The 15,362-nt window shown below is 37.5% G+C and overlaps 1 protein-coding gene across 1 annotated transcript in view; it reads right to left on the bottom strand.

Annotated features, from left to right (window-relative positions):
• Window positions 1–15,362, bottom strand: part of RXFP1 (relaxin family peptide receptor 1) — a 170,385-nt gene that overhangs the window by 55,778 nt on the left and 99,245 nt on the right. The window contains exons 3-4 of the mRNA XM_020994086.2: window positions 14,604–14,702; window positions 8,506–8,611 (exon numbers count right to left, since the gene is read on the bottom strand). Coding sequence (XP_020849745.1) covers window positions 8,506–8,611; window positions 14,604–14,702 — 205 coding nt within the window. The remainder of the gene's footprint in view (window positions 1–8,505; window positions 8,612–14,603; window positions 14,703–15,362) is intronic.

The raw sequence follows: 15,362 nt of genomic DNA on the forward strand, positions 1-15,362 counted from the left end.
TATCCTAGCTAATGACCAAGATCCTTTTATACCTTCTTAGGTGGCCCAGATCCCCCAATTCTGCCTCATACATTCACAAAATGTGTATTCTGTGTAAATTTGGATTTCCACATTGGAGTTTGTTTTGCTCATGTATAAATCAGTCATAGCTACAAGAAATCTGTTGCTTTATTTAAGTAAATATTGCATGTATCATGGCCTAATTGTTTTATTCACAGAGTATTTTCTTTAGTAAATCATTCCTTGTATTGCAGGCATAAGCTTTAAAACATCTTTCTTTTAGAAACCCTTCAAAATCTTGGTTCAAATTTTGGTGCATGTGTGATTTTGGGCAAGTCACTTAATCTCTCTTGTCCTTAGTTTCCTCCTCTATAAAAGGAGGTGGTTGGACTTGATGACCTTTATGATCCCTTCAAATTGTATGGCTATGAATATTTTAGAACATAGGTTCTTTTTAAAAATTGATTTTATTCTGAACTTAAGAAATAAAACAAGCATTTCTATAGTATAGTAGAATAGAAAAAAAGTTGATTGTACATGAAACTTCAGATCTCTTATGGACAACTTGCTATTCCTTTTAAATACATAATAAAGTTATCATGTAACTTTTTTCCTTTTTTTCTTCCTTTCCCCTACAAGGTCCTCCCCCCCATGGCTACCATTAGACACAAATTTGTATATATAAGTAAAACAATTCTGTATATACTTCTATTTATCAGTTCTTTCTCTGGATGCAGATAGTGTCTTCCTTCATATGTCCTTTGTAGTAATTTTGGATATTTATAATAGTCAAAAAGACTTAGTCACTCAAAGTGTGCATTTTTTCTTATTTAAATATGTATGGAAATGCTTGTTTTATTTCTTAAGTTCAAAATAAAATAAATAAAATTCAAATTATATGGCTATGGACTTATGATCCTGATGTCACAATATTTTTGTAGAGAGATGAAGTTATTATCCCCATTTAGAAGCTGGAAAAATCACACTACTGCTATCCAGTACGTCTTTACACTTGGCAGCTATATGACTTTCTCAAAGTTACCTAACCTGTGTCAGAACCAGGGCTTGAAGCTGGTTCTCAAATAAATGCCCTTCCCATTAAACCCCAATGTCAGTCACTTACTTCCAGTTCCTTAAAGCCAATTGCTTATGCTGCTAAAAGAAGTTAATGGTTAGCAAGTTGCAACAATGATTAAATAACCCCAGGCATGGACTTATACTTGTTCATTTTTGCGAAAGTGAATTTCCATTTGTGAAAAATATTCTAGCACCACCATCAGTTGGAGCCTGGTTTACATTTTTCAGTTTCTTTCACTTTCAAACTATCTGTCTCTATCTCAAGTTATTAACTTGTAATAGTCCCATCCCAAATTAAGGAAAGAGTTGGGAAATTAAATAAAAGATGGTTTTTATCAACTCCTATATCCAGGCTTTATCGTAACACTTATGGACTGGATTTAAGGATTCATTGAGGGACTGGAAAACAAAACAATTTAAAATCAAACATGACCTAAAATTTAGCTGTGTAGCTAGCTATCTTTGAGACTTGGCAGGGTGAAACTTGTGATTGGACCATGGCTCTGGATGGGTAGACTTTATTGAAAAGAAACAGAACAAGTAAAAGGAGTGGGAGTGGATTAGTATTTGACACTACGAAGGTGTACACTCATGTGAGGAAATCCAGGAATCAGTCAGGGATTGAGGTAGACAGAAGCATGAGAAAGAGAATATTTGGCTGAAGGTCAAAGGAGGGAGAAATAGAAGTGATTTTGTCACTGGCTTGTATTACACACCACTTGGCTAGAAAGAAAAAAAAAGATGAAGAGTGTGGGAAATAGATCACAAGACTGACAGAAGCAAGAGATAGTAGTGATGAGGGATTCAGCCATCTGCTGGTGTTCTCTCTCTAGCAAAAGCAGATAAGCTTTTGGTTTGCTTTAGTGATAATTTCATCTTTGAAAAGGTAGGGAACAAACAAGAGGAAAACCTATTCTGTGTAATTTTTGCTAACTACTAGGAAGTGATTCCTGGGGAGGAAATACTTGGAACCTTGGGGAAAAGTGATTACTCCATCCTAGGGTTTATGATAGGGAAAGAAAAGAAAGCTAGGTATAGTCTGACATAGCCCCTTAGATTTTAGGAAAGCAAATTTTAGTGATTTTAGAAGGAAAGTAGTTAGGGTTCTACAGAATAAATTATTTCAGGGGAAGTCATCCAGTAGGGACAGCTGATGCTCAAGAAAGAAGTTTTGAACACATAAAAGGAAACAATTCCAATAAGGAGGAAAAATAGGACTTGTCCAAAGAGATACATGTGGATGCACAGGGAATTCACCAATGAACCTAGATTTAAAAAAGAAATGTGCAGAAGCATGACCAGGCAGCCAAGATGGACATAGGGGTGGAATGGTCCTATAAAAATTGTGTCAGTAATGCTAATTCCCTGAGTGAGCTGAGACTGGTAAAGGAAAGTAAGGACAACAGAAAGGGATTTTGTAGTTATTTTGGGAGAAAACAAAGATTAAAAAAAGGTTAGGTTTGCCTGAGGATGATAACTTCCCAAAGAGAGAAGGCAAAGCTGCTCAATTCATATTTCGTTTCTGTTTTCTCTACAAATGAGAACGACTTTTACACTGTAAATGACAAACCAAATGACTAAGAAGGAATTGATACCCAAGATAAGTAGTACAATAGTAAGAAAGTACTTATCTGTCCTTGAATTCAAATCACTGGACCCAGATGAACTGTATCCTTAGTTCCTGAAAGAACTGGCAGCTGTGCTTGCTGAACCACTGCCATGATATTTGAGAAATTATGTAAAATGAGAGAGGTGCCACAAGATTGGAGAAGAGCAGATGCTATTCCATTATGCAAAAAAAGGTAAGAGAACACATTCTGCAAATTATAGGTGAGTGAGCTTGACTTCAAATGCTATAGAAAGTTCCAGAAAATATAATTAGACTATCTACAAAGGGAAAGTTAGTGAATATCCAGTAAGGGAAGCAGTAATTACAAAGAATGATAGACCAGCCTCATTTTCTTGTTTGACAGGATTACTAGTGTGTGTGTAAGGGGTTGGGGATGAGGACTATGAATATAGTTTATCCAGATGTTAGCCAAGCTTTTGATAAAGAAACTCATACTGGTCTTGTAGATAAAGTTCAGAAATATAGATTCAATGATCATGTATATGGTTGGATAGCTGGACTAAAGAATAGTTATTAATGGTTCAAAGTTCATATGTCAGGAGGTCTCCACAGGGATCTGTGCTTGGGCCTCGTACTATTTAATATTTTTATCAAAGACTAGGATAAAGGCATAGAAGGCATGATACAAAGTTGGGAGGGATACCCAATACATTAGATGACAAAGTCAGGATCCAAAGGATCTTGATATGTCAACTTCATAAATATAAGATGGAGTATAAGCAATTGTTCTGAATTATTCTGAAAAGGATCTGGGGGTTTTGGTGGACTGCAGGCTCAACATAAGGCAACATTGTGATGTGGCAGCCAAAAGAGCTGATGTAAACTTGGGTTACATTAAAAGGGGCAAAGGTTCTAGGAATATGGAAATGATAACATTACTGTACTCTGCCCTTGTCAGACTTTATCTGGAGTAATGTGATTAGTTCTTCAGTTTAAGAAGCACATTGATAAGCTGGAGAGCATCCAGAGAAGGGTAGTCAGCATGATGGAGGGCCTTGAGTATGAGGATCTGAAGAAACTGGGAATGTTTAATCTGGAGAAGAGAAGACTCAGGGATGACATGATAGCTGTTCAAGTCCTTGGAAGGCTCTCATATGGAGCAGGGCTTAGATCTGTTCTGTTTGGCTCCCGTGGGCAGAGCCAGGAACAGTGGATGGAAGTTTCAAAGAGGCTAGTCTAGGCTGAATGTCAGGAAAAAAAATCCTAACAATTGGAGTTGTCTAAAAGTGGAAGTCTTCAAGCAGAGGCTGTATAATCACTTATTGGGTATGTTGTAGTTAGGGGTATGCTGGTAAATGTTTAACAACCAGCTCTCTTAAAACCAACCAACCAACCCATAGGCATAACACACTTTTAAGTTTAATCTGCATTTTCTCCATGACTTTCTTAAAGTCTAGACCAGAGGTGTCAAACACATGCCCTGCAGACTGCAAGCCTGGCAACACTGAACCAGATCAAAATGTGATTCGGAAATATTTAACAAAAGAAATAAAAATGCAACAGGACATAAATAATGTTAATATATGAAGGTACAAGGATCCTTATGTAAGGTTTAGTGTCTCCCATTTCTATTTGATTTTGATGCCACTGGTAGACGACCAACAAAACAATAAACCAAGCCCTGATTTGTAGCATTTGATGATTCTCGAGGCATAAATGCTCCCACTGAAAATTTAAAAATTATCTCTCAGGAGCCAGTATGAACTGGCTCCAGCATACCCCTGGTTGTAGTGGAGATTCCTTTCTTTTATGTGTTAGACTACATGGCCACTGGTTCCCTTCCAACTCTCCAATTCTAGGGCTCTTTGATGATTGCCTAGCCTTCAAGACCTTTCACAATTTGGGACTACCAGGCTCTGCCAGTTTTATTAGTTCTTACTACTTTCTGCAATTGGTCTACTCATTATCTTCCCTACACACCCCTTGCTTTACTCTCTCTTTGTTATTTACTTGTTTTATTCTCTATGCCAGGAATGTTAGCTGTTTTTATTATTACCTGTTCCTCTTTGCTTTCTGCATTCTACACCATCCTTAATAATTCTACTCCAGTGGATGTTATCTGGAATATAGTGTTCAGTTCTGGGAACCACATTTTAGGAAGGCTATCAACAAACTGTAGTATATCCGGAGAAAGATGACCAGGGTGGGGGAGGGGAGGCTTGAAATAATGTTTTACAAGAATCACTTGTAAGAAAGAGGATTGTTCAAACTGGAGAAGAGACTTATTAAGGATATAAGTGCTTTGAGTACAGTATTAGGCTTATTTGGCTCGGTCATAAAAGGTGTCCCCTTGAACATTCAACAGGAAATACAACTCCAATGGTGCTTTGTGCAAAAGCAAATATTCCTTCAACATTTGGCATTTGATTTTTTTAAAGTGAGATTTTTTAGTTTAAAAAATCCATGTTATGTATGATTCAAGGAATACCCTGTTCTCATTACTTTAAGCTCTCACATGAAAAGCTGTTGATTTTTCTTGGACTGGCCTGGAACTTCAAAGGCCCATCACCAAAGATAATGATAGTCCTTTTTATTTTTTTCTCAGATCTACATAGCTTTGGCATGCCTCAAGTTGGTGCTGACACCCTTCTTGGAATACTAGACTTTGAGATCATAGTTTTTAATAGTGGTAAATTGTGGTAAAACAAAAAAAAATTGTGGTAAAATTGTGATAAATTGAGAAACCCATGAACATATCAGTGGAGTGTCCTGTGGTTTGTTTGGGCCAAGTCCTGATGTCTGAAAGAACATCTGGGGCTGGTGGAAAGGTTTCACAGCCCTCACAAAGCTTTAATATTGAGTATTTGAGCAGTCAGGTTTGTAAAAGATACCAAACTCTAGCTTTGCATGGATCTTGGGCCCTATTGAGAACACAGTCAGCTTCTTAGTGGCATCTCAAGGTCCTCGTGGAACTAGTTGGTCCAGGGATTTTTTTTCCCCAAGACTCTTTTCTCTTATACTTTTTATGATAATTCTTTGATCCTGGAACTCTGGCTTGAGATACTAAACCTCCTGGACTTCTCTGGCTTTTATGCTGAACTTTGAATTTAGCTCTATTGTACCTGAGATCTAATTACCAGCCTATTTTCCTTTGTTGTTGCAACTGCCTCCAGCTTTCCCCCTTTCCTTCTAGGACTCACTTTTCTCTTTCCCTTCTATGCTCTAACTAACAATACTCTAGGTCATGAGTTCATTTTATAGGTTTTTTTTTTCTGGTAACAAGAGAAATGACAACAGACTCATTCAGAAATGACAGATCATGGAAAGAAGATTAGAAATGCTTGTGCAAGAAACCTACTTGGTTCCAGACAAGATGACCTTAAACTTTCTAAACTGTTCTCTACTAAAGTTTCTAAGCCCCCAAGAACAGAACATGACTACTTCCCTGCAGGACCCCTTCTTGCATGACTTCAAATGAAAATAATGTGTATTCCTTTCTACATCTAAATTTAGTATTAAACTATCTCAACTTTCTTGATTAACTTCCTTGGTTCATTTTTCTAATCTCAGGTTCACTTTCAGCCACTCAGGAAGCCTACTGTTGCATGGTGGCGTTGTGCTCCATTTGTTGTCTTTTAAACGCCCTTAATTATTTTACTTCAGTTCTTACTTCACCTTCACCAACTTTACCACACAAACAGGGAAATGCAAATAAATGAAACAGAATTTCTTTTGCCTCAAAATCAGAATAATTCAACCTAAGACTTATCAACACCTGTGTTCAGAAATGACAACTTTATTTACATGGGTATCCTGAAACTATTGGGAATTCTATCAAAGTTGTCAGAATGCCCAGGTCCAGCTCCTGTCATGATAAAGGTTGGTAGGACTGATAAGGTAACCGACAGGTGTATTTGGTTGTGTTGTTCACCATAATGAAAAAATAGTTGTCTACTAGGGTGTCTTCAGATCAAATCTCACAAATTCCTATTCTTCCACTAACATGCTAGTCAAATAATTAACCTTTCTGTGACCCGACTGGCTTACTGGGAGGATTAAGAGATTCCCCTCAAAAAGCATTGTTTAGTTCTTTTGTGGGGTAAAGCACATTATATGACACAAAATAGCAAGCCTGGCAGGATACTGCAGGTCTTGAATGCCATTCTGTGCTCTCAAGATATTGCAGAGGAGAGACATCACAAAGAATAATGCTTGTTTTATAGCATCATGTTGTACCAGCATCCTTTAATTTGGGTTTTTGTAGTCAGTCAGTCAATACACAAAACTCCTACTATGTGCCAGGAACTATGCTAAATACTAGGGATGCAAATATAAAAAAAGAAAAAAAACAGTTCCTGCCCTCAAGGAACTTACAATTTAAGACAACATAAAATGAAGCTGAAAAGAGGGAAAGGGAGAAGATATATAGTAACTTGCCCCTTAAAACCTCAAATCATTAATAACATTTTCTTTTAAATTTGAATGAAATCCATACAAATACTAAGGTTGAAATAGTATGTAGTTGTCTTTCTCTGTCTCTGTCCTGCTCTCCCTCTTTCTCTCATTCTCTTTCTCTCTTGCTCTCTTTCTGTCTTTCTGTTTGTGTCTCTGTTTTGCTCAGGGAGAAGAATATGAAATCTATAAAATGAGACAGTTGGACTTGATGGTCTCTAAGATCCTTTCCCACACTGAATATGTTATCTTAGGAGTGTCTGCTATATACATGGATTGATCTGGGCCTGTTGGCATCTGAACCATGTACATTCAAAGACTGAGTTTATTTGACATGAAAACAGCTGGATTAAAAATGAAAATTTCAGCAGACATTTGGACAACTTGTATCTCTGAAAGTAACTTAGTTAAAAGAAGGAAAAGAACCTGGCTTTCTATCCATCAAGTTTCCTTTTTTTTTTTTTGAAAAGTATATTGTATTATAACAAGTTATTATAGTCAGGCAAAACCAAATCTATGCATTGGCCAGGCATGGAAATATGAGCCTCACACACACAAAGTCCCCAGGTTAGCATGTCCAAAAGATATGTATCTCATTTTGGACTGTGAATCCATCACCTCTCTGTCAGGAGGTGTGCAGCAGGTTTCAGCACTGGTCCCCTGGAATCATAGTTGGTCATTGTGTTAATGAGAGTTCTTGAATCTTTCAAAGGTATCTGTCTTTTCAGTGTCATTATGTAAACTATTCTCTTGGCTCTGCTTATGTCACTTTGCATCATTTCATAAGAGGCTTCTTAAGTTTCTCTCAAAATGCCCCTTTCATCATTTCTTATGGTACAATATAATGCAGGAATTTGTTTCCCTTGACTGTGCAAGGGTTTTTGTTTTTGTTTTCATAAGGGTTTTTGTTTGTTTTGTTCCCCCAGTGGGGGAAGGTGTAAGGAAGAGAAAATAGATTTTTATTCATTGAATAAATAAAATTAAAAAAAGAAGAAAGGAAGTATAAGTCACCTTCCACACCTTTAGTCCAATAGCTCTTTGCTAAAAGGCAGTTTCCATAGTTTTCTTTTCTTTTTTTCTTTTTGCTTAGGCAGTTGGGGTTAAGTGACTTGCCCAGGGTCACACAGCTAGTAAGTGTCAAGTGTTTGGTCTGAGGCCGGATTGATCAGCAAACCACCTAGTTATTGAGGTATTAGATCCTTTTACTTTTTAGTGTTAACTTCATAGGAAAATAATTAATTTATAATCACTCAAAGTACATTCCCTATAGACCAAGGGTCAGTGATCTCATTTATGTGATATTTAAGGCAGAGTGTCATTATTAATTACGAAGCCCTAGTCATGATGTGTTGGTCTCTCTAGGTGCAATTAAAGGCTGACAGATGAGGAAATTCTGCTCTACTTACATCATAGTCACATTTGGAGATACAGATGGGACAGCACGTAAGTTGGCTTCATCACAGTCAAGCTCTAGACCTTGGCATAAACATTTCACTGGCACAGAATCAATCACTGAATGAAGAGGAGGGGGAGAGGGATAGCAGAGGGTGAGGGATGAACAGGAAGACAGAAAGAGGAAGAGAGAAGCTAGGAGAAAATTACTTAGTACCACAGTATATCCTATGCTGAGGACAGTTAGGTAAGGCTTTAAATTAAGGTTCCCAAATTCACATTTGATGTACTTTTCTTTGGATGTTAGATGTTATTAAGAATAATTCACCCATCTATGAACTGAAATGATGTGGCTTGATGCAGCCTTGTAAATATGTACATTAAATTACCAGCCCACACTTGTTTTAACCAACCTACCCTCCTTTACTCTCAGCAAAATGAATGAAATCAGCATTCTTTAGAACTTGCTGTCCTTTGACCTAGAGAAGTAGCTATTTCCAAAGCTGGCTTGTTCCTCTGTGATGCATTTTGAGGTCCGCATTAATGCTGAAGCTATTCAAGAAGAAAGTATTATGAGTAGCAGCAATAGAACACTACATAATTTTTTATGAACTAATGAGAAAAATAGAAGAAAAGAAAATTCGTTAAACAAGTTATACCACAGCTTTGCTGCAGAATTTCTTAGGAGAGTTCAGAAATATTTTAGATGATTTGATAATCTACCATCTGCACCACAGAAGAAGTCATTTGCTTCTGGAGAACTTCTCTGAAAAAATTTTTGAGCCAAAGAGTAGCCGCTTGGTAACTTCCCCAGGGACAGAGAGATGCCTAATTCTCTATTGTAGAAGGCTTTGTTGGTTCCCATACATATGGGTCATGTGTGGGGAAGGATGGGGAGGAGGAGAAAGCAGTGAAAGGAAGGGATTTCTGCCTTTAGTTTTGCTGTTTGGGGATAGAGCAGGGGTTTTAAATCTGGGAATAGATTTTAGGGGATCTAAGAGTTTAGATGGGAAAAATATAACCTTATTTTCACTAACCTCTTATTGAAATCTAGCATTTCCTTCAATTATTTAAACACAGAAGTCTGAGAAGACATCCTTAGGTTTAACCAGACTGTATCCCTGGGAGAGAATGAAAGCCTTAAAGGACCTTTTTCCAGCACTTTCTGAAGCTCTATTTGAGGCTTGCAGGAAATGTGTGTACCTGTCCGCTTCATCGTTCATAGACAAGACACCTCAGGAGTCATTTAGTCTATACTGTCTTCCCCCCTGTCACCTTACAGATGAAGGTACTAAGGCCCAGGGAGGTTAATTGACTTGCCCAATATCATACCTCATTCAAGACAGGATTTTGAATGTAGGTCCTCTGACTCTAGTCCATACTTATCTCGCTGTACCACAGAGCATTAATAATTTTTATAATGCGATTGATGAGTCATACAGCTAAACATTCCAAATTAGCAGGTTTAATAGAATTTTCATTCCTTTGTGACATCATGAGATGACTGTGGGACCCAGAGCATTTGATTCTCTCTTTATTGGCCAACGTCCACACTCGGAGTGTGGAGAAGCAGCCTCAGGGCCTCCTTTGCTCATCTTTGTGTTCCTGTTGGAGTTGTCAGTCAGCTGGCTCCCACAGCTCTTTCTGGGGGCATTGACTGGACAGCTTCTCAGGGAGAGTTTGGGGTCTGCAGCTGTGATGCTGACAGCACCTTTGCCAGAGTGTGACACAGATGCCAAGAGCCTGTCAATGAAATTGTTTGAGGCTTCTGGTTGTGGAAGTCCAAATGAGGCAAAATGAAATCCCAGTTTACATTCCAGACAAATTACACTTGAGAAATAATAGAGGTAGTGGAAGCCCTTTCTAATCTGGCATTAGGGAAAGGCTAAATGCCTGCCTTAGATGCTTATAAATTGTACAGATGTAACTTAACCCATAGTCTACTCATTCTGTAATAATGAGTTTCATAAAGAGATCCTACTATACTTTGTTTTTCACATTTGTAACAAAACAAAACAAACTTCCCTCCCCCTAACCCCACCAAATCCCCCAAACCCAAAAACCCTCATTTTAAGGTTTACATCTGCCATATGAGAGGCAAGACGGTGCCTTTTTCTGTCCTGGATTCTTTTGGAAGTCTGGTGAGGCCTAAGGGCTCCTCAGAATAATGTTTTAAGATAATTGAAGGAAAAGCTAAATTTCAGTTAGAGCTCAGTGAACATAAATGTATAATTTTTCTCCATCTATGTTCATTAACCACTTGGAATAGAGGTCCATAGGCCCCAGGTTAAGGGCTCCAGTGGTAGAGGAGGAAGAGCTGGTCTCAGAGTTACGAAGATCTGGGTTCAAGTTCTGGCTCTGACCTTCACTGGCTGTGTTACCCTGGGAAAGTGACTTAGCCACTCAGTCAGTGCTTGAGGCCACTCTCTGAGACTATAAGTTGTAGAGTAGTGGGTGATCTGCATTGGTTAAAGGAGTGCCCTATATTAATGAAATCACAAGTTCAGTCCAAAACAAAATTCACCATGGCAAAGCCCCCATCTTTTCAAGAGCTTCAGAGTAAGTGAGGCACCACTGTATTTGAGGAAATAGGAATCTTCACAGCCATGAATTCCTATATTGACCTATTATTGGTCAAGTACATTTTAGTTTAGGACCTCAGATTATGAAGGGCCTCCATTTCCTACCAAATGACTTAATTTCAAATTTTGTATAATTAGTTGAAAATCAAGGAAAACAGGGAAACCAGACTCTAAAGTAAATGTGTTATGTGTCTGGGGCCAGATATGAACTCAAGTCCTCCTGATTCCAGGGCCAGTGCTCTGTCCACTGCACCATCTAGATGCCCCTAGTAAATGTGTTTCTGACCATTGCGGTGCAACACATGTGATGGCTACGTTAGCCACACCTAAGGGACAGGGGCAGTAGTATGGTGGAGCTCTACCATATTGTCTTGGGAGAGCCAATTGTTAAATTTTCATCGTGAGCATTTATACCTCAGAATTTTGGGGAAAAAAATGGGGTTTGATTTATTGTTTTGTTGATTGTCTAGACTTATGAAAGTAATAGAGAAAAGTTAATAATGCAGATTAAACTTAAAGGTGTGACTTGAATATCTATCTATCTTTTGATCTATTTGGAGTTGGTTGTTAAACATTTGCCAGTAGATCTCTGTGTGGGGGTCACTTATTGATGCTCTTATTTATGTCCCTATGAATGAGAGTGAAAAAGGTGCTACAAGAGAAATTGCCATCCCTCAAGAGGAAGTGCAGGAAATAGAGTTTGTATTCATGCTAGAACTTTAAAGATCTACCTTATTTAGGGGTATAATAAGCAAGGTCCTACAGATATCCTCTAGGAACTTGACGTAGCTCTTTGTATTAGGGCATCTTAATATCTAGTTCCTTTATATAAACAATGTGATAAAGTGAAATCGTTATCTTTTTTTTTTTAAGGCAATTGGGGTTAAGTGACTTGCCTAGGGTCACATAGCTAGTAAGCGTCAAGTGTTTGGTCTGAGGCTGGATTTGAACTCAGGTCCTCCTGACTTCAGGGCCTGTGCTGTATCCACTGTGCCAGCTAGCTGCCCCATGAAGCCATTATGTTTTGGCTTTTGTGAACGATAAGTGCTCATATCCTTACGAGGAGCTATTAATTTCCTAATTTTACCTAGAACATGGACTCAGATCTGGGAGGGACCTTGAAGATCATCTGTTTCTCCATTTTACAGATGAGGAAACTGTGGCCTGGTGAGGTCAAGAGACTTACCCAAGGCCAAACAGGTAATAATTGACGGAGCCCTGATTTTCTTTGACTTCAAACCCAGTATCTTCCTTGGAAGCATAGAAATGGTGTAAGCATCCTCTTGAAAGATTGTAGTGTTAAGTAAAATCTGACACAATGATAATAATGTAGAGGGTATGAACAAGAGTAGCTCAGTAAACCCAACAAGGTTAAAGGATAAAGATTTCTGTGTATCCCCATTTTCATTGCATTTAGGTTATTGATGGTATCTCCTTCATATGGTACAAATGTGTACTTTGCCTTAGGTGGTTGTCAGCCCATTGAGAAGGATTGGTTGAATCATGGCATTGAGGAAGTTGGACTGAGTTATTGCTGTTGTAGATTTGAGACTCATCCAGGGCCAGTATAAAAGAGAGCAGAAATAAGCAGAGGCCAGAGAGTTACTTGGAAGAAGGTTAAGTTGACTAATCTACTCCTTCATACCCTGTTTAGGAGCTGACCTCAGTCCTCTTTCCCCTTCACTTCAGTCAGGTGTCTTCAAGAGCAGGACAGAGGCCTCATCCTTTAAGCTTGCTAGGTTGGTCAGGCCATTCCAAGTCATAGCCTCTACATTAGGACATTGAAATTAAGGATACATATTTAGAGAACTATGCTTTCTGGGAAGCATTGTGCAGAATGTTGTATGCAGATAGAGTTCTAAAGGTCAAAGCATAGATGTAAATCAATTTTAAAATGTTCATTGAAATATTCTCCCTTATTAATGTCCTGCTTTGATGTCACACAATGGCATAGAGGTGACCCTGTTTTTTTTAAGGCTATGCCAGAAGATAGGTCCTATCAAGCTGGAAAGCATCTACCTGGTGATGTCTAGCTATCATTCAAGAACATCTAGTGAAGTAGGAGAGGCTCAATACCAGGTTGGCTGTAGGATGATTTATTTTTCACTACAGTAATTCTCCCACACTGTCAGCTGAGTCATAGAGGAGTTGCAATCAGCATCAGTGAAAGGACTATGCGTACAAGTGACACTTGAAATATTGAAGTAAATATTAGAATTTCCTCTCATCTAGCTCCCAAATGGACAAAAGCTAGACTCACATGTTTAATGTGAAGTATACCTATATGAAAATATGACTTTAATATTATAATACATTAGGAACCTTAATTTAAGTTTTACCTAAAGTCTTCATATGACACTTTCCATTAAGTTTTTCCATTCATGCTTCGTTTCAATTTAGATATAAAATTCTCAGTCAACAAAAAGACACCAATAATAAATTAAAAAAAAGAAAAGGAATGTACTTTTTGAACTAGTACAGTCTGTTCAATTATTATTTCAATGTTTCATGTTAGCTTCTAGGTAATATTTGTTTGTGTCTAAATGCTTTTAACCCATTAAATAACTTAAATATAAATAAACAAACCAAATTAAATAACTTGGGCTGAAATCCCCCCCCCCCAATTTTCTCCTTTAACTTTGTGTCCACCCTGATGCTAGATTAGCTTAATAATGTCATAATTTCTCTGTGACTTATTGGGACAATTCTGGCCACACATTATAAAAAATAGTAACCCCTTTAAAATTTGTGGGCACATTTTTATTCATCTCAAAGTGAACACTAAAAGTGTTAGGTTAAAAAACTTAAGCTACATCTGTTAAGCAATAGTAGAATATAATGCTATACCCAATAATGTAAAGAAAACTAACTTGTTATTAATCAAAAAGCTGAGTACAAACTTTTACCCATGTTATTACTTATAGAGTACAAAAAAATGTAAAAAATGAGTTATTTTGTTTCCAATTGGTCTTCATAATAGAAAACATTAGAAATGCTTATATCTAAAGGTCTGACATCTAAATCCAATAGCTTTGTAATCTGTGATAGTATTTCTACACATTGTTGGGTTGTGATTAATGATGTTGTCATAACAAAAGATAACTGAGTTTTATAGGATATTTATTACTTGGACAAACATTAAAATCCATGTACTTTCCCCATTTCTCTGTTTTATTCACGTCAGAGTTCATGAGAGCATTCAAGTTATAGTGGGATCCATGCCAAAAAGGATCATCCATCCCTAACTGACATTATTTCCGTTTTACAAAATCTTCTGTCATGTCAACCTTTCACGTGTGATTAATCACTATTAGAGGGAAAGGCAAGAAGAATCACTTATTTTTATTCTCCAATTTCTCTTACACTTCTCTGCAAGAGAAACTTCAAATTAAAGATTGCAATTCATCAATTTTTTTAAACCCACACCTCTTATTTTACAAAATAGCTTTTCATTACACTTAAGTTCACCAAAGAAACATATTTGACTCTATGATATTTAATAATGATGGTAGATTCATATGACTACTTACAACATTCAGAGGGTTCTGTCTCGAAAGGATACGGGGAAATCATTTTATACTTATTTGCAAAATATTTATCAAGCTGCTGAGACCATCCATTGTTGTCTCCTAAAAAGAAATCAGATAAAAAGTTCAAAAAACAAAACAAAACACAAACTTCAGAAACGTCTAGCTATGTCTGGGAAAAGAGATGTTTCCTTATGCTCTTACTGGAAGAAGTCAAACTATTTTTAGCATTAGTATTATGTTTTAGGTGACCTTTTAATTTCTTCCGAAAATAGTATATAGCAAAGAAATGGGGATGTGGGAAAATAGGTGCACTAAAGTACTACTGGTGGAGCTGTGAACTAGTCCAACCATTTTGGACAACAATTTGAAACCATGTCCCAGTGGCCATTCAGCTGTATCTACCCTCTGACCCAGTGATACTGCTACTAGGTATATACCCCAAAAAGATCAAAGAAAGAAGAAAAGGGCCTGTGTGTACAAAAATATTTGTAGCAGCTCTTTTTTGTGTGACAAAGAATTGGAAACTGGGGGGGTGCTTATCAGTTGGAGAATGGTTGAACAAGTTATGGTATATAAATATGATTGAATGTCATTGTGCTGTAAGAAATGATAGAAGGGATGACTTCAGAAAAGCCTGGGAAGACTCGTGTGAACTGATACAAATTGAGGTGAACAGAACCAGGAGAATAATTTATACAGCAACAACAATATTGTAAAGACAATCCTGAAAGACTTAGTAACTGATCAACACAATGACCA

This window comes from Phascolarctos cinereus, unplaced genomic scaffold (genome assembly GCF_003287225.1).
Source record: "Phascolarctos cinereus isolate Bilbo 61053 unplaced genomic scaffold, phaCin_HiC Scaffold_9;HRSCAF=440, whole genome shotgun sequence".
NCBI classification, from domain to species: domain Eukaryota; kingdom Metazoa; phylum Chordata; class Mammalia; order Diprotodontia; family Phascolarctidae; genus Phascolarctos; species Phascolarctos cinereus.